This window comes from Nelumbo nucifera, chromosome 4 (assembly GCF_055504915.1).
Source record: "Nelumbo nucifera cultivar China Antique chromosome 4, China Antique-T2T, whole genome shotgun sequence".
Lineage (NCBI taxonomy): Eukaryota > Viridiplantae > Streptophyta > Magnoliopsida > Proteales > Nelumbonaceae > Nelumbo > Nelumbo nucifera.
Window position 1 is genome coordinate 28780866 of NC_142652.1, and position 20284 is coordinate 28801149.

Here is a 20284-nt window from a genome sequence, read left to right on the forward strand (position 1 = left end):
TCCGGACTCACTACCGGGTGTAGACTATAGGAGGGGGGGGGGAGAGAGAGAGAGAGTAATTTCTTGTTTAATCTTTAAGGTCTATTTGTTCCACAACCGTAAAATTAACTCGAAACAAAGTTAAAGAAACATGTTTTCTGTCCTTATTTACTATTTCCTTTAAACAAATGTTTTTAAGTTGATGACAATATGATATTGATACAACAAAGACATAATTGACGCCAGACTTTCCCTTTCTTTTGTATCGTGTACATAATAAATATGTTACTTGATCAGTGTTCTTTATCCAGCTGCTCCTCTTTGCATGCTAAAAAATTAATGCGAAGTACATTTCACTTGGACAAACTAAGGAGAGGTGATGAAATGGTGTAACGGAGAATCATGTCACATCATGACGAGTGAGGAACTCAATTATGCATGGATACACTTGTTCCACTGCCTGCATGGGCGAGAAAGGAAAACAGGAAAAGGAGACGCATCAGAGCCACAACAACCGTTGAACATGGAAATGTTACCAGACAGAACTTGGTCCTTCAATGTATCGAGTCATATTGAGAACATTCAGAAGAAGCTCGTAACCTTCGAAATTAAATGACAGAAAAATAAGAAAGCAAAATACATACCAAACGCCCTCCCACCAAATCATAGTGCGCATAATGAGGACCACCAGGTTGTCCAAGGATCTTATATGTAACCAAATGCCGAGGAATTACCTTGACAGTTTCTGTGCCATCCACAACAACAGGAGTCAGAAAAAGAACCAAAAGAAAAAGGTGTGCCTTGGTAAGATCTGAAGCCATTAGAGATAAAGCATACTTTATTTCCAATTACAACTTTGGAACGTACCATACACAGCTTCAGGTGGGCATATCAGGTCTTGGTCTCCCGCAAATGCCAGGACAGGGATATTGCTTTTGTGCAAATGATCCTTGAAGAAGAAAGTACCATCCCTGTTACGTAATCCACCCTCTTTGAAAGCAGTTGTTAGTTGCAGGACGAGCTTAGCAGGTATAGTACCTGTCAATCATGATTACCTGCTAGATAATTAACTAGCACTGAAGAGAGAAGATGAAGGAATTAAACATGCAATAGAACAGTTCCTATGACAATATTAGTGCAAAGGTGATTCCTGTAGAAGATGAAGAAACCAAGGCAATAAGGGAAGATATCATATGGTGTAGAGGGTACATCGGCACGTTTATAATGGTGGAATCTTCTCTTATTATGAATGGTGATGAGTTAAAACTTAGCAATGGAGTGTGGTCCCAAACAAACAAGTAGGATGCTAAAGGCGATGGGTTACAGCAAAGCCATATTGTTTTTTTTGGTGATGTCGCAGTTGTTCTTGTTATGAAAAACAAAATCATATACATATTTGTAGCAACTAGCAAGCCCCATTTTATGTACCCCAACTGCGAATTGGCCGCACACAGGACCATGAGAGGGTCTTTAATTTTCCAGTTTCACATTTTATTTCTGTAACACAGTAATGTTAGGATCTTAGGATTTTTTCCTGAGTTTCAATTACCTTAGAAAAGGATCCCCGATTCTCTCAAGGACTGTCATAGTTGAAGTGGAGATTCCATATTCTGATTGAGAGTTTGAGGGCAAGCAAAGGGCGTTCCTTTTAAATAAAGATCCTCAACAATTAAAAAATGGAATGGAATAGAATGAAGCTGAGATCTTTGACTGTCTTGATTGCTGCCATCTATTGATATGAATGCTCTACTTGATAGTAAGGCTCCATTTTGAAGCTCTAAGGTAGATTCTAACCCCCCAAACCTCCATTGATGTCATGAGATTTTTTGTTGCATCTTATCATTTGTCCTATTAAACAGCTATCCATTCAACAAGGTAAAAGCAAAGAAGTTAAAATTGAAATTTTCTAAAATTTTTATGTATTTCTATACTTTTAGACAATAGGGGCATTTTTATTATTTTATGTGGTTTGTAGGAGTCGGTCTTAAATTTTAATTTGTCTAATTATAGTTGGTTTACGTTTAAAGTGACTCATTAGTTAGGTATAGGTATAAGTAGTTTATGACTGAGTTTCCACAGGATAATTAAATTCTATTTTATTGAGTAACATGCAGTGAAAGAAAAAAAAAAATGATTCATAATTGTAGTAGGGATGGCCACCCCTATAGTATCTATATGTATGCATAAAGTGCAAAAACATGAGAACGCATAAAATGAGTTCATTTGAGTTCTTAAAGCTTATGCTAAGAGTGTTGATCAATTCCCGTGCCTTAGAATGATTCTAGGCACCTTGGTGAGTGGTTCTGGGTTTTCTCTCTCTTCTTTTTTCACTCTACTTTGTTTTTAATTTTCCAAGCAGCCATTATAGGCTATCAATGGCCCATAAGTTCTAACATTGAACTCACTGAAGGCATTAACACGACATCCCTAAAGAACTGAAACTGATCCCAGTAAGTTTCTTTGTTTTACATCAAGAACCAAAATTTTCCATTTCAACAAATTGTCTTTTTGTCACAAACCATCTCCTATTACTTCTCTGTTTGGAATCCCCTAATAGATCTTTGTAACCTTCCACACTCCCAAGTTTCATCTCAACTCCACCTAGCACCCTGGATTCTAGAGTTTTTGTTTTTTGTGTTTATTTTTTTACAAAATAAAATTTTCATCCTTTCATACAAGGTGTACAACAACCCTATAAAACTCAGTCACCCTTTATAACTATCCAATCAAAACTTAAGGAATTTTATTAAGAATTTCCATCCCTACATTTAGTTTTCGAATTTTCTATTTTTCCATCCTCCTATAAAGAATTTGTAGTTCTCTATCAACCCTTTTAGTCCTAAAATCAGCTCTAAGTTATTCCCAGCCCATTGTTACATCCTAGATTCATCCCTAGGTCACATAGATCTTACATCAATTGGTATCAGGTTATAGGTCCTACAACATTTTGGAATCAGAAAAGCCAATCCTCCCCCTTAACACCAAATTCTAGTCTTTTAAGTTTCCCATAGCCACCCCAACAACCGTCATGTGCTTTTTACCAAATCTTCCAACCTAAAGTAGGCCTGGGATCCTTTCATGGTTCAATCAATACCTAGAAACTTCTCACCCGTGTGAAGATATGCAACTTCTCCAAAGACCTGGGCTCCAAGATCAATTTTCTAAATTCTGCCAATTTTGAAATAGTCCTAATAGGTTTTAAATCTCTATAAAAGAGTATTTTGGAGCCTCTAAGTTCAATAAGTGCAGGTTAGCCATTTTATTTAGTGATACCAACTAATCACTTAACTGGCTATATACTACACTTAACTGAATTACCATTGGGATGCTATCTTAGGCTCAGATTAGTCTGCACTGAACTTAATCATAACAACCATCATCATCTAAGCCTGTTCCCAACTATAATAGATTGGCTACATGAATCCTGTTTCACCGTTCTGTTCGTGCACTTAACCAATAACAACCATATCTTTTGTTTGCTGACTGGTCCAGTTCAAAAATCAAAATGCTCTATCTGAATCAATTTGTTGATTGAGCTTCATATGCCCTATCACCTATTAACAAGATCTGCATTAAGACATGCTGCAAACATAATGCACTAGCCTGAGCAAACACTGAAGTATGAACTCCAATTGGTTAAGAAAGGAAAAGCAGCTCCATACTTACAAAAATTGTTCAAGACAAGTTTTTCAAACAACTCCGGATGCATCATGTCCTCAGCTGAGATCTGAGCATTAAGCCAAGACAACACATAAGGAGGACGACAAGAAAGGGGATAAGCAGCTGCCAATAATGCCCCCAAAGGTACAACAGGAACATTAAGTGCCTGAGCAGGATCTGCCTGCACACCAAGACAAAAGACCATTATATTCTGGTTCAACGGCCAAAGATATTCTGACTAACAAGTAGAAAATTGCCAAACAAGAAAAATAAAGAACTATATAGTACAAAATGATGCTGCTCCATTCCACTTACAAGGGGTAGGAGTAACTTGAGTGATGACTTGGAAGAAGTGTAATCAAGTGATGATGCCAAAGTAACAACTGCAACCAATCCAGAGTCTCTTCCCTCAAAGCCTTACAACACAAGCAAGCAGGTAAATAGAAATAAAAATCTATAATGAAACTGAGAGAAAATCAATAAGAATTTTTCATAATAAAATTTAGTTATGGGAACTGCTATACACCATAGCTAAATGCCAGTTGTTGCATAAAAAATATGAATAGAAAAAATAGACAATGAGTGTATGTATTTCTCCAAAAAAAAAAGAGTTCACCGTTTATAAACAATAGAACAGTCAAAGGCTTGGGTCAATGGAATATGCTAAAGAAAGCTGTTATCCATGTGGTGAGTGGTGACCTGGTGTGTGGGCAGATTCTTGAGGACAAAGTGACAGCTTTTAAGGCTTTGAGGAGCTGCATCTTATCCATGCTTGTTTTTTGGAAGATAGCCACCAAGATTTGTGGGAAACCTTTTCATGATTTGAGAAAAATCTTACTAGAAATCCTCCAATCCTCTGAAGGCACAAACATTCCCTCCCTCCAACCAAAAAATAGGGATAAAAAGGACAAAAGAGCCACTCTTCCTCCTCAGGTTGTAGCCTAGATCAACTGCAAGTTGATGGCACTTGGAAGCTTAGTTAGGAAACCCAAACCAGCTGGCATAGGTGTGATACAAGGCTGATGGAAGCATGTGAGGCTTTGATTGGGCTCATTCGATATACAAAATCTATGAAATGGAAGTTGGGCCCTATTTATGGTTGCTTGATTAGTAAACCATCTTGAACTTTCATTGCTTGTCATAGGAGATTCCAGAAATGCTATCAGATGGTGTGAAATTGCAGGTAGTATGTGATGCAGGATGGAAGCAAGGAAAGAAACAATGCAAGAAGAAATCAAGTTTCTTCATATTCTTGAAGCAATGGCAATTTTGTAATTTTTGGGTGATTCAGACTTTGGTATTTTTCAGTTTCTTTAAAGTTCATTTATACTCTGTTAGTGTCTTAGGACCAGGGTTAATGGTCTTAAAGAGTCACAATAGTTTAAAGAGTTTTGTTAGAGAATTTTTTGATTTCTGATAAGATACAATCACACCTCTTTTCTTTCAGATTATTTTTAGGGGCCAAAATTTGTGCACCCTGCATATTTTGGTTTTATTAGATAGGTTATTGAGTTACCTATCCAATATTCCAATGAGACCAAGATCATGTAAATCTGACATGTTTGAGCAAGTTATAGCCATTTTAGTGATAGGGTGTTCAGGTCAAGGTTCAAAATTTCGACATGATATGCCTCTTGTATCAGGTGTTTTGTATTGTATTGGGAGGTCTTTGATACGCATTTTCTAAGGCGCTTCCAGAAAATCACATTTGTAGATGTTAAATAACATAAACACCAGCCCCTGTGAAAATTTGTAAGTAAAAAACTAAAAACATAATAATAATTTTTCAGTGTCAAAACACCCAATAATAATTGCCCAGTCTCTTCTTTGATCTGGGGGCATTTCTTTTAAGGTTTTGGAGATTAGCTGGACTATGCCAAAATCTGCGAAGGAGCTGCTGATGTGTTGGAGAATTGAGGGTCTCAGTAAGAAAGGAAAGATTGTTTGGAGTACCACTCCAGCAGCTGTGTTATGGTCCATTTGGATTGAAAGATGTAGAGAAGGATGGGCCGAATGGCCCATAGGCTGTTTATCCTTTTTTATCTTTTATGTTCTTTGCTGTAATGGGCCTTATTCTGGGTTTATTCTTTCTTATGTTATGTCTTTTTAATTTGAAATAGAATTAAGGGTGTAAGAGAAGAGATTATGTTCGAAAATCTCTCTCTCTGAACCCAAGTTGCCACCACCTTCTTCTTCTTCTTCTCTCCCCTTGAACTCTGATTTCTGCTACTTTCTTTTGAACTTTTGCATCTTTATAAACAGTCCTTTCTTCTCAAAAGACTGTTTTTCTTCTAAAGAAATAACAGAATCTTCTGTGGTAAATTTAAAAGCCCGGATGAAGTAGTGCAGAGTGCTGTCTGTGGGCATGTTATGTTCTTGGGTGTCGGTGAATGAGGAATTTAAAAACCAAAATGTATCTCTTTTATTTTGTTCTAAATCATGGATGAGCTTGTAATTTGACTTGTGCCCAGGCAATCTTAGTGGTCTGGGTCTTGTTGTATCTCTCTTTTATGGGCTGAATAAATTACTTTACCTTTTCCAAAAAAAAAAAATGTTTGTGTGTACTGGGTGCATCGATACTTTGAACCTTGGTTTAGGCCATTATAGGATTTGAGTTTCTATTTTTTGGGTCTATCTTGGAGTTGTTTTTGTTTGTTTAGTGGTCTTAGAGATATTTTAGGAGTCCAAGTCCTTAATTCTGTTATGGGTTGCCTACAGCTTTGCCCTAGTCCTAAAAGCAATCAGGAATTGGATCTGGTCAGTCCAAATTGGAGTTTGTAAAGGGAAATTTGAGTTCTTATATTGACTCTACAAAACCAGTTATGCTAATTGAGCTTTTAAATGAGAATTAATAAGTGTTATGAAATTACCTGTGACTAAGAGTGTGATCCTCTTACCCTTTACCTCTAAAAATGCAAATTTTTCCTCTTTCTCTTATATAGTTCATATTTAAATTTCTTCTTGTCACCTTAGTAGAACTTTCTCGTTCTGTCCTATACCAGTTTGCCTATGTGACACAGCCCACTACCTTAAATGAGAATTAGGGAAATACGAGCAACTAGGAATTTCAAAACAAGATGGATTCTAAAAGAACTGAATTCTACAGTCAATATGCTGACCAAATCAATAATTTAACAGAATTTTTGTACAAAAATAGTTCCTTATTTGAGTAATTTTTTCTTTTCTGGGTTTTTTTGATAACCATGAATTTTATTGAAGGAGGAAAAAAGTGGTTTGGTCTCCTCAGTTCAGAAGAGGTCTTTTTGACTGGGAAATTCAAGAAGCTCCAAATCTGTTGGAGACTCTACAGGCTCAAATCATTGAACATAATCAGGATGACAAATGGATTTGGATTTGGTCCAAAGAAGGTGTTTTTTCAGTTAAATCAATGGCTAGTAGACTTGGTAGTAGAGTGGCAGTGGGAGATTCCCCTGCTAAACAGATTTGGAACCCTACCTGCCCCTCTAAAGTTAATTTTCTAGTCTGGACAATGGCTTTGGACAAATGTCTATCCCGAACCAATCTTGAGAGAAGAGGGTTGCAGATTCTGGACAAGTCCTATGTCCTTTGTGATGATCATCTGGAAACTACGGACCATATATGCATTCATTGCCCTTTTGCTGCTCGGGTGTGGCATCACTTCTTGAAGACGGTGGGGATTTGTTGGGTCATGCTTAAATCAGTTAAGGAGTTACTCTGCTGCTGGAAAATCAGTAATTTGAAGAAAAGATGGAAATTGGTTTGGACCATTATTCCGGCAGCTGTGATTTGGGCCACTTGGTCTGAGAGAAACAACAGAATTTTTAATCAAAAAGTGAGAGGGCTGAGGATACAGTTCAGCTGGCTGTTGGTAAACTGCTCTCTTGGATCTCAGTCACTCCTGAATTCAGACACTCAAATGTAACTCATCTATTGAGAACTCAGTCAATCTGGTGCTTGTAATGGGAGTCCCTCAGGCCTATCCGTTTGTGGGCAGGTTCTGTTTTGTACTTCTATGAGTTAGTTTTAATAAATTTATCTTACCTTTTCAAAAAAAAAATGAGGGAGGAAAAATGTGTATAGTTACAAAAACTTATAAACAGCCAATGAGAGATAAAACCCCGTATCTCTCTTCTATTTCTTTCCCTCTTTTTCTTACAATTGTGCCTAAAAGAGTTGATCTCTCCCCACGCCTTGTTTAGCTGGTCTATTAGCCATGTTATTAGAAGTACTTTTAAACAATTGAAACCTCATTTTCATATCTTTAGTCACCCAAGTCCACATCTTTGCATCCCTACTTTGTAACTATCCCATCACCAACTCATCAATAAATAAATAAATAAAATCCCATCACCAATTTAGAATCTCCTTCAATGATTAACTTTTTATATTCAGACCCTTTGCCCTTTCTATTCCTTCCATCATCGCCAAGACTTCACCCCTTAAAGAGTCACCAACACTGTTCAGGCCTTTTTTTTATCAGCAACACAGAAAAAATTTCATTAATTATGAGAGAAACATGATTACAACAAGAAGTTGTGAAAGGAAGCTGCCCCAAATCAGTACTACATTTGAGCCCAAAACATATGTGTTCTATGTACCCCTTGCTTGGCTAAGCTATCTGCCATGCCATTAGCAGTCGTCCTCACCCATTTCACTCGGATTAACATGTCCTGTGACAGCCATTTAAATTTTCTGAATTCATTCCTCAAGTGCCATGCCATCTGCTCCCCTTTAACCAGCCACTTAACCACAGTTTTGGAATCTCCCTCAATAATCAGCCTACTAATACCCAGTTCTTTTGCCTTTCAACCCCAACACCGTTCAGGCCTGACTATAAAGCAATTTACATGGCCCTCTAAAAACCCCTACTCCTGGCATCCCCAGGTTTTCTTTTCTGGGTTAGGACCATTTTTCCATTTTTATGCAGCACTTTATATCATCTCATGTAAACATTCTTTTTATATTTATCTTTAATTCAAAACAGTATCCCCTCTTCTCAAAATGAGAACTAATGGCATTGTGACTAAAAACCTTATAGACCAGGCAACCTTAAAGTTGTTATTTCAAATAACTCCACTCTTGCTCTATAGAGAAGGGATTGCAACCCAAAGATTGATATTTCAAACAACTCCTTGTTCCCATATGACACTTTGCATTGATAAGGCTGATGTGTGACTCACCAATTGATGAAAAATTGTGAAAGAAGTAACAATAATCAAATTGACAACGTCAAGAATTTATTTTCTAATCAAATCCATTAACAATCCCTGAGAAAGTGACAATGTGAGAATGTGAGAATGTCTTGAGTTGGAAATTCTGTCCACAATAGGAGACAAAGCCAAATGAGGCAATTTTCTACGTGAATTTTGATGGAGAAAGGAATTGATTGCCTTTCTAGATTAGGCAAGGCATTGGACACAAAGAACTGGAACTTTTGGTGACGAGAGATAGACCTGAAAATGTGAGAGAGAGAGAGAGAGAGATTTGAATGAGAGTAAGGGTACATGGGCTTAGAGGCATACTTCTCAGCAAGGGGCATTGACTCTAAGTTCCAGCTTGAACCTCTCAATTCTAACTTCTGAGATCACAAGTTTGATTGCCAATAGTCTAGTAAGAGCGGGAGTGACAAGAAGTGAGTTTCTTTGGGAATCTAACATGTCAAACTAGATCTATTTTGTGTTTATGTTGTGTGACTGAACCCATTTTTGGGCTTAGATCACCCTTGGTGCTTTTTTATTTATTTTTCTCTCTTCCCTTTTTCCTTTTTTTTTCCAATAAGTACCACCCTAGGTGATTTTTTTATTCACAGGAGTTCTATCTCAAGAATTTCATATTAGTACAGATATATATTATGCTGCAATAAAGAAAAAAAAAATGAGATCTGCATTACTTCAACAGGGCTACTAGAATTTATGGGCTTGTTAAATTCTCTCCACTTCTGGTTTTTCCTTTTGTGCTTTAATAAAACTTTCAGTTACTGATCAAAAAAATAAAACAGAAGAAAAGTTAGTAAATGATAGAATAATCAATTGATGGATCGCACATGAACCTTGAGCCATTAAGCCTTGTTGTTTTGCATGTTTTAACCAGCTAAAAGGAGAACAAACAAAAAATTTGTACAGGTCATCTAATTACTGTAAAGCTCCAAGTAGGTTTGCAAACGATAGATGAAAGAATGAAAGCAATAGCAATCAACATCTGTACGTTAAAAGAGTGCAGGACAAATCAACATAATTATAATAAGAGGGACCATAGAGTAGGCTGGGAGGTGGTGACCAGGAGTAAAAACAGTGGTGGTTTGGGGCTTGGGAACATTAGAAAAAGAAATTTGGCCCTTCTGGGAAAATGGTTGTGGAGATTCCCACTAGAGAAGGAGAAGTTATGGGCCAAGATAGTGGTCAGCATACATGGGCCAGTGTTTTAAAAGCAAAAGGCACACAAAAAGCGACAGGTTCCAAATGCGCCTGAGGCACAAGGCGCAAGGTGAGGCGCCCGCCTTTTTAAAAAAGGTGCACAAAATTAAAGAAAAAAACTAAAAAATTGAAAAAAATAGAAAAAATAGAAAGGGGCCGAGCCCTGTTTTACTGTTTTCAAACTAATATTTGCTGCTGATAAAAAAAGTATTGTGGAACAGTGGGGCGGAGCCCTTGTTTTAGTGTGAAACAGACAAGGAAAGAAGAAGATGAAGAAGAAAGTGGGGGAAGCAGAATCAAAGAAAAAACTAAAAATAAAAATAAAAAAAAAGAAAGGGGTCGAGCCCTGTTTTACTGTTATCAAACTAACATTTGCTGCTGATAAAAAAAATATTGTGGAACAGTGGGGCGGAGCCCCTGTTTTAGTGTGAAACAGACAAGGAAAGAAGAAGAAGAAGAAGAAGAAGAAGAAGAAGAAGAAGGGGGCGGAGCCCCTGTTTTACTGTAAATATATTTCAGAAGAAGAAGGGGGCGGAGCCCCTGTTTTACTGTAAATATATTTCAGAAGAAGAAGGGGGCGGAGCCCCTGTTTTACCGTAAAAATATTTCAGAAAAAGAAAGACGATGAAAAAAAAAACAAGAGTGGGCGGAGCCCCTGATTTTCTGTGAACAAGAAGAAGAACTGAAGGAGGAGAAGAAGAAGAAAGGGGCGAGCGGAACCCCTGTTTTCAGTGTAAAAAGAGAAAAAACAAATACCTGATGCTGATTGCTGAAAGCCTGAACGTTGCAGTTGGTCGTCTGACTGAGAGATGGCCTCTGATAGAACTTCGAAGGTGGCTGTTCGATTGAGAGATGGCCTGAACTTGATGATCCAAGAAGAACGTGGGGGCTGAGGGCTCGAGACTTCGATTGATACTGGGAGCCTGAGAAGCCTTTGCATAGCAAGTTTTTTCTCTTGAGAGGGTTGTGAATTCTTTCTTTCGTATTTGCTATACCATATCCCAACCATTTTGGCACATAAAAGGAAATAATCTATACATATATGATTATAATCTATCTATAAAAGTCAATTTAAAAACAAATAAAAAAACAAAGGGCAACCAACATAGGTGTGTGCCTGGACTGCCTAGCGCCTAGCCTGAGGCGCACGCCTTAGGCGCAGAGGCGAGCGCCTTACTAAAGTGTCGCTGCCTTGACCTAGGTGAGGCACCTGCTCTCAAAAACGCCTCGCCTTGCGCCTCAGGCATGCCTTTTAAAACACCGACATGGGCTGGAGCTAAATGGATGGGATGCTGGAATCCGATTTAGGACTACAAACGCTTCACCTTGGAAAGCCATTCATGAGTTGTTACCAGTTTTTTCCCCTCTTATCAGGTATGACTTGAATTCAGGTAATTCCATAAAATTATGGGAACAGACTTAGGTGGGGAATGCCCCTCTAAAGGACCAGTTTCCTTCTTTGTATGCCCCCTCTAACCTTAAAAATGAGCCAATTTCCTCTTTCATAACCCCCTCTCTTCCTTTTCTGGGTTTGGGTGGAATTTGGGATTGAGAAGGGCTGTGAGAGACTCAGACCTTGACAGCATTTCAAGTCTCCTTCAGCTTCTTGACAATATTTTCTTAGACCCTACTAAGGTGGACTCTAGAATCTGGACCCCCACCCCCACTGGTTCATTCTCCTGTGCCTCTTTCTTCAAAGTTTTAAGCCAGTCCACCAGTCCTGTAGCCCTCCCTTTTCTTGTTCATGAGGTCTGGTGCAGACCAATCCCTCCTAGGGTTGGTAGTTTTTGTTGGGAAGCCTTTCTGGAAAGAATCAACACTGGTGATCTGCTCCAAAAGAAGAGACCCAATACTTGTTTGTCCCCTCACTGGTGTGTTCTTTGTAAAGCTGATGGAGAGACTGGTTTTCACCTATTGGTGTCTTGCCAATTTGCAAAGTCTATTTGGGAGTGGGCTCTCTCCCTCTTTGGGTGTAGTTGGAACCCTCCATCAAATTTGCAAAATCTTTTTTTAGGTGGCGCATGAAAAGGGGAAGGACTATGTGGAGAGGACTGAGGGCTATGGTTTGTTGGTCCTTATGGGAAGAAAGAAACTCCAAGATCTTCTCTGAAGTATAGAGAAGTGCTGAAGAATTGAGGGCTCTGATCCTTATAAGGGTCTTACAGTGGATGAAATCACTAGAGCTATTCACAGATTATACAGTGGATGACATGTTGAGGAAATGGGGTGATATTGCTAATAGTACCTAGACTAAAACAGTGATGAGTGTGTCTTAGACTCCCCCACCTACGGGTTTCATAAAGCTAAACTTTGATGGGAGTTGCAGAGGGAATCCTGGACAATCAAGGATTGGGGGTGTTTTCAAGGATGAGAATGGGGTTGTTTTTGCCATGTTCTCAGGCCCAATTGGAGTGGGTGACTCTCTCAAAGCCGAGATCCATGCGGTTATGGAAGGAATCCAGAAAGCTAGGGAGATGAATATCAGAAAACTTATAATTGAAGGGGACTCGGAGGTGGTTGTAGGATGGCTGAATAAAGACAACAGTGGCTTATGGAATTACAGCAATATGAGGAGGAAATTTAGATGGCTGGCTCGAGAAATGGAAGTTAAAATCAGTTGGGTAAAAAGATCAGCTAATTCTTTTGTTGATAGGTTAGCTAAACAAGGGGCGGAGAGGGAGTCAATGTTTTGGGCACAGTTGTTAATTTTATTTTTTCTATTTCTCCTTCTCTTTCTCTTTTTTCCTTTTTTCCTTTCTCGGGGCTCAATTTATAGCTGGAAGATAAGAAAGTCTGTCTTTTGTAATTATTATTGAGATTATTTAATGAATTGTGTTATTGATAAAAAAATAATAATAAGGAATTAGCAATGACGACTTATGTGAGGAAAATTGCAAAAAAAAAAAATCTTCTCTAAATATTGACAACCATTGCTGGGAATATTATTACTTCTGGACAAACACATTAATAGGGCAAAATATGAAGTGGGATAACATCTTACCAGATTGTGATAACATCGCATACAGCAAGATACCCCCCATGGAGTGACCAATTGCAAGTAACTTACCATCCTTTGGCTTGCTTTGAGCCCTTATATATTCCATCTGCATTAGTAAAACTAAAGATCATTACGTTCATCATCCATACAGTAGTAAGTAGAAGAAAATCTCTATATACCATATAAAATTGGCAAATTGGCAAAGAAAAAGATTTACAATGCTAACATCCTTCTAGCATGAGATGTCACCTCACCGCAGTAGGAACATCCTCTTCCAAGTAGTTATCAAAGTCCCAATCATACTTGATAATCAGGTCAAGTTGTTTCTGGAAATCTTCTATGGTTGTTGAAAAACGCTCTTGCAAGTCAAAAAACTGTGGTGAAACAGATCGTTGACCTTCTTCAATAATATTTACGAGCCTTTGACTCAAATCCCTGATTTGACTAGCAATAGCAGAGTTCTGCCTTGCTTCTAACAAACCTGAAAGTTTTTCTCTGATCTCATCAAAACGTTCTGATAACTGAGCATCTTCTAAAAGTTTGGATATTTGATCAAATAATTTAGCAGACATAATCCTTGATTGGCCTTCATTAAGAAAGCCAGAGACTCTTTCTGACAAACTCATAAAAGTTTCTGTCAACTTTGCCACCACTTGCGACTCATCCCATACAGTCACAGACTCCTTATTGTTTTCTTTGACAGCAGAGTTCTCAAAGTCTACTAAAGAACCAAGGTTAATGGCTGGCTCCTGTTCTGCAGGAAGTACACTGTTGATTGTTCCCTTGGTTGTAGATACTATCGGGTTTGATATTACATTATTCTCAGAAGACAGATCAGTTTTCTTTGACTCTACTCCCCGCATGCTCAACCCAGCACCTCGTACTTCAAGAATCCATGTGTCAAATCCTTGGCTTGACATGTAACGTGCAAATGAAGACTGCAAATAGTTATATGCATCAATAAGAGGTTGAAGAACATAAATACTGAACATTTTTCATGTTTTGTTGATAGCATGGATATTGGATAATGAGGGAAAAATATTTACTAGAAATAATAGGATAACAAGTTATATGCAAAACAAAGATAGAAAAACTGTTTTGAAAAATTATTAAATGAAAAACAAGGAGAAGATGCTAATGGAGGAAAATCTAGCAATACTAATAATGTTAAAAATAATGTGTACCTTCATAGAGTTAGACCTACTAAAGTAAAAGAGGTACTAAATAAGATGAAGAAGGGAAAGGCACTAGGACCTGATGGAGTTTCAATAAAAGTGTGGAAAGGTATGGGAGATGCAGGCTTGTTATGACTAACTAAGTTATTTAGTGAGATAGTAAAAGAAAAGAGGATGTCTAATGATTGGAGAAATAGTAATATGGTGCCTATGTTTAAGAACAAAAGTGATATACAAAATTGAAATAACTATCTAGAGATTAAACTCAGGAGCCACACTATGAAACTTTGGGAGAGAATAATTGAACAAAGATTATGACTTGAAACAAGTGTATCATAGAACCAATTTGGCTTTATTCCGGGGAGATCAACCATGGAAGTTATATTTCTTTTGAGACGATTGATAGAAAAGTTCAGAGAGAAGAAGAAAGATCTTCATATGGTGTTCATTGATCTAGAAAAGCTTTATGATAAAGTTCCTAGATAAATAATATGATAGGTCTTGGAAAAGAAAGGAGTTCAAAATAGGTATAGACCTAATCAAGGATATGTATGAGGGGGCAACAACCAATGTTAAAACACCAGTGGAAGAGACTTAAGATTTTACAGTTACAATGGGTCTTCACCAAGGTTCAGCACTTAGCCCTTATGTATTTGCACTAACCATAGATGAATTGACTAAACATATTCAAGAAGAATTTCCATGGTGCATGTTGTTTGTGGATAACATTATTTTAATTGATGAAACTAATGAATGGTTTAATGCAAACTTAAGCTTATGGACAAATGCCCTAGAAACAAGAGGTTTTAAAATAAGTAGGGCTAAAATATTGCTGAGTCCTTGGTGCTCTGATGTTCCTCTTGCTGAGTCCTTCCCACTCCTCTTTCAGTGTGCTTCAGATCAAGAGGCCTCAGTTGCTGAGTGCTATAGTATTTCGGGTGGTTCAGTTCTTTGGATTCCCTCTTTTCAAAGAAATCTTTTTGATTGGAAGGTGGAAGAGGCAGTGAATCTCTTGACCTGTCTTCAAAATCAAGTTCTGGATTATAATTTGGAGGATAAGTGGCTTTGGAGGTGGAATTCTGATGGTCTGTTTTCTATAAAATCCTTGGCTGCTATGCTTGGTAGGAGGGGTGGTCCTGATTTCCCAACTCGGCAAGTGTGGAATCCAATCAGCCCAACAAAAGCCTGCTTCCTAGTTTGGACTATGGCTCTAAATAAATGCCTTTCTAAGGAGAATCTTGTGAGAAGGGGAATCCAGGTTTCAGACGTCTTGCAGTTTATGTGGTAGCAGTGCTGAATCCACTGATCATTTGTGCATCCACTGCCCGTTTTCTGCTCAGTTGTGGAACCATTTCCTCAACATCTTGAAGGTTTGCTGGGTGATGCCGAGGTCGGTTAAAGAGTTGTTAAGCTGCTGGCAGATTAGGGGTTTGAGCAAGAAAAAGAAGACACTCTGGAAGTTGATTCCAATTGTGGTAATCTGGTGCATCTGGACCGAGAGGAATAATAACAAGTTTCTGAGTCTAGAGGACCTAACTCAGAAGTTAGTGGGCAAGCTGATTTCTTGGCTGTCTGTGGCTGCATATTTTAGAAACTGTGATGTGTCAGATGTATTATTTTCTGTTTCTTGATGGTTCATGTATTTGCTGTTTAGATCAGTCAGCCTATTCTGGGACTGATCTCAGCCTCCTGTGTGTATCTCTTTCTCGATAAATATTACTTTACCTTTTTCCAAAAAAAAATAAGCAGGGCTAAAACAAGGTACATGACATGTAAATTTAATAATAATAGGAGTGTACATCAGGATACACTTAGGATTGGAGACCAAGAGATAATTCAATGTGATCATTTTCGGTACCTTGGTTCAATAGTTCATAACAAGGAAGAGATTGAAGAGGATGTCACCCAGACAACTAAAGCAGGTTAGGAAAAATGGAGGGGTGCATCTAGACTTTTGTGTGATAAGAGAATACCACTTAGATTAAAAAGAAAATTATATAAAATAGTTGCAAGCCCAGATATGTTAACATATTCAAAATATGAGCGACAGAAATGTGAATGCTAAGATGAATGAGTGGAAAAACTAGAAAGGATAGGATCAGGAATAAAGCCATCCATAGAAACATAGAAGTAGCTCTAATAAGTGGTAAAATGAGACAAAGTAGACTAAAATGGTTTGGTCACGTGCATAGAAGAGCACTAACATCTCCAATTAGAAGTGATTTGTTACAAGTGGAAGGGGCTATAAGATCTAGGGGCATGGACCAAAAAGAACATGGATAGAAGTAGTAAGAAATGATTTAAGCACTAATAATTAACAATGGATATGGATTTAAATAGAACGGATTGGTGAAACAGGATTCATGTAGTCGACCCCATAGTTGGGATAAAGAATGGATGATGATGATGATGATGATGATGATGAAGTTATATGCAAAAAAAAAAAAAATATGACTCACTCAAATGATCTTATTGGGGTATCTCGCCCCTTTTTCAGTAATACAAATATTATACCATTTATCAAAAAAAAAAAAACAACTTCACATTGCACTTCACTACCTTAGGTTCAAAAATGAACCAAAAAAACTACAGATTGCAGACATAAAAAGTAATCATTACTCTACCAACACATGGAAAAACCATTAAAACTGAATAACTGGATTATGGCAAACAGAAAGGTTGATCAATTTGATTTTTTTAACTGCCCTAAATCTCTCCTTCCACATGGATAATAGAAGAGATATAATTGAAATACATTATTTGAGATATATATTATTCACATCTTTCTGTGAATAATAAAGGTGAAAATTGCAAATAGGATACTATCCAATGATAAATACAAAGGAGTCAATGAGTTGTCTTATGTGAGTTAGGTAAAGTGTTGCAGATGTGTCAAAAAGAAGAAAGCAAATAACATAGATATGAAACCCACCAGATGTTGGTGGTTTAAAACCTAACTTTGATGGGTGCAGCCTTGAAAACCCAGGTGTTTCAGATATTGATGGGTGATAAGGGGTGAAGAGGGCAATATCAAGGTTCAAAGTATTGAAACATATTGTATCATATCTTTGGACCCATGACACACCATTTAAGGGGAGTTAGCAAAGAAATTTTTAATGATATTATATTATATGTTAAAATGCAATATTGTAATGCCCTTGTCAAAATCTAACACCAAACAGATAAAAAAAATGGAGTTTTGATAAAGACAAAACTCTCGATTCACAAATTTTTGAGTATTGAGAGTATTGATACATTGAACCTTGGGAAAATACAACTGAGATTTGCAGGGCCTGTGGGTACCAGAAACTCTTTAAGAACTGAATTGATAACAGTCATACAAGACAATCCAGGTGTTCCAGGTATTGGTGAGTGATAAAGGATGAAGAGGGCAATATACAACTGAAATTTTCTGGGTCTGTGGGTACCAGAAACTCTTTAAGAACTGAATTGATGACAACCAATACAAGGTTTAAAGTTAGCAGCTGCAGACAACTGGAGAAATTTAATTGTTGAGGAATGTTAAGTTGTTATTTCCTGGTCGCATACAGAAAAGCCATGCCATGGAAATTCAGGTTTACAGTAGGGGAAGCCCAGTCTTTAGGAATATATCTGAACAGGTCATTCAAATGGATCATGAGATGTGCTAATTAACTTGCTGATGCCCTAGCTAAGTAAGGGATTTCAAGAGATTGTTCAGTAGAGGTTTGCCCGGGACCTGGGAATGCAACATAAGCTTTCATCATAATGCATTAAGAGATGAGAGGTCAGCATGCTTTTTTTATCAACAATAGCTTTATTAAGAAGCAAAGCCAATAACAAAACAGGGAGAGATAAATTCTCTTAGCTCTCCCCGAGAAGTACAATCATACCAAAATACAAGAATAAAAGCAATTACAATCGATCCCAAAACATTGCATCCCTATTCACACCCTTGCTTTGTTAGCCCATCAGCTATGGAGTTGGCACTTCTTTTGATCCATACCACTTTAACTTCAATGTCTTGTGTTAACCACTTGAACATATTTCCTCCATTGCTGTAATTCCAAAAGACATTCCTCTCAATCTAGCTTAATTGAAACCTCTAGATTCAGATTCTAGAGCATTCCTCCATAATTCTAGTTTTCTCAATCCTATTTTAGTATTGTTAATCAAAGCTATTTCATCTACAAATGTCATACACCACCAAGCCTCCTTTTGTATAAGAACAATCTATTCACCCATCAGTTAATGAAAAAAAGTTTAGCACTGATCCCCAGAGAAAATCCATTGAAACTAATAACATATTTGTGTCTCTTTTGATTTTCTCATTCTAGTATCACCCATTCATGCATGTCCTAGTTTTTTCCATGTATTTAATTAACACTGGTTGCTTTCTCACTATTCCTGAAAGCTCTCTCAAGTCTCGAATAAGTTATCAGACTCAGAATGGCAACCAGGATAACTCAGCCAAGAATGTACCATATTTTCCTCAAACTGGGATTTGGCAGTTGGATAATGTTGCAGGGCCTCCTCATGAGTGATAGATGGTTGGAAAGTGTTATTAGTTAGGACAAGTCCAAATAAGCCCTAAGAAATACGACCTCATTTGCCTATATTTTGTTAATTCAGGAACAACTGGCTCCCAGACATGGCAAACAAGAAACATTGAGAACAGAAGAACTAAGATGGTAATAAATATCAATTCGATCATCTAAAACCAAATGTCCATTCACCAACCATGGATTGAACTGGGATCTGAGCTAGCAAATAAAATCAGAAAATGAATTAAAATAATAATACTCATGTAATGAACGAAAGACTTCAGAAGAAGAGAAAATTCTGAGTAGTGAACGATGTTCACAGTATGTTGGGTTGAGTAAGGCTCAAGCATCAGAAAAGTCGGAAGATTCCGAACTTTCTGCTACCACTTAAAATGAACCACAGTGAATAATGAATTCTCAATTAACAGCAACACAATGACTTGCATGCAAATAATGAACAGAATAAACTTACCCCAGGAGAGAGATCATATCCAATGGCGTTAGTCCCCACCCCAGATAAAAGCAACAGAGGATGATTTCTCGAGGGTGCCTATTGATGAATGCAACAAGCGCAGACCATTAATTCCCCAAAGCCTAAATTTCAGTGAAACTGAAACAAAATTATCAAACAATATGGGGTCCTTCAAAAGCGGTGGCAAGACTGACCTTGGGAGAAGGAATATAGCGCCAGAGAGCAAGTCTCCAATCGGAGTTGGGGGCGGAGACATAGTGCAGCTCATCGGCCGTACAAATGGCAGGCTGGATGGTCTTGTCGACGAGCGCCTCGCTCTCAATAGAGGAGGGAGAGGAAGAGAAAGCCCTTACCCTCGATCTCAACTTTAACCTCAACGACTCAGCACGCACCTTGGTTCGTCTACACAAGGCGATGCGGGACTCTGGCCACGCGCTCAATGGAATTTGATTCAGGTAACAAAAAGTGGCGGCAATTTGCAGTGCCGACCGGAGGTCCGACTGAACCGGATACATTTATCCTGCCGTCCGTCGGAGCCTGTCGCTGCTTTCGTTATTTCAGGTTTTACTTCTTATCCTTTGGTAACCAATTAAATTTAAAACTGAAGTGAATTCGCAGGAGCTTCAGAGTTCAGACACGAATCCTGATTACCTTTTGCTTTTTTTTCCTCTCCTTGGTGCATCATAAAAATGAGATTGAGGTCTATTGAGGAAGAAGCCAACTTTGTCGGGTGGTGATTTATGAAATATGATCATGATGGCGCGTTTTACAGGCGACCAAACCGGTCACGAACGATTCGATGATCACATCTGTAAATTGCATGTTAGTACCATCTATTCATTTGGTATTCCAACTTCGTGCCATTATAATATCTGATTTCTCAAAAATTGACATTTTAGGCACCGTCCCGTTACCGTTAGCATTCCATTATTTGATGCATGTGATAATGTTACATGCAATTTGAAGCTTTTAAAATCCTAAAATTAGAAGATAATGTCCATCGTCATCGTCCTCTTCATCCTTTAATTCTCATATTCTTTTAAGTGTAATTTTATTTGTAGCTATCATTATTCGATCTACGG

The 20284-nt window shown here is 37.9% G+C and overlaps 1 protein-coding gene across 5 annotated transcripts; it reads right to left on the minus strand.

Moving 5' to 3' along the window:
- Positions 1 to 120: 120 nt before the first annotated feature.
- On the minus strand, positions 121 to 19960 carry LOC104613301 (uncharacterized). Of its 5 annotated transcripts, none has more exons than XR_016085914.1 (10): positions 19397 to 19953; positions 19203 to 19280; positions 13287 to 13970; positions 13036 to 13138; positions 10791 to 10966; positions 3955 to 4055; positions 3646 to 3820; positions 847 to 1017; positions 624 to 724; positions 121 to 439 (listed from the first exon to the last, which is right to left on the minus strand). XR_016085914.1 is itself a non-coding variant. In XM_010281068.3 (9 exons), the coding sequence occupies exons 1-9, from the start codon at positions 19715 to 19717 to the stop codon at positions 380 to 382; spliced, it is 1794 nt and encodes a 597-aa protein (XP_010279370.1). In that variant the 5' UTR covers positions 19718 to 19951; the 3' UTR covers positions 121 to 379. The 5 variants fall into 5 exon arrangements, 2 of the variants coding, with proteins under 2 accessions (XP_010279370.1, XP_088760528.1); XR_016085913.1 differs by having other exon boundaries at positions 10791 to 11023; XR_016085915.1 differs by lacking the exon at positions 10791 to 10966 and having other exon boundaries at positions 847 to 1034.
- Positions 19961 to 20284: the final 324 nt, after the last annotated feature.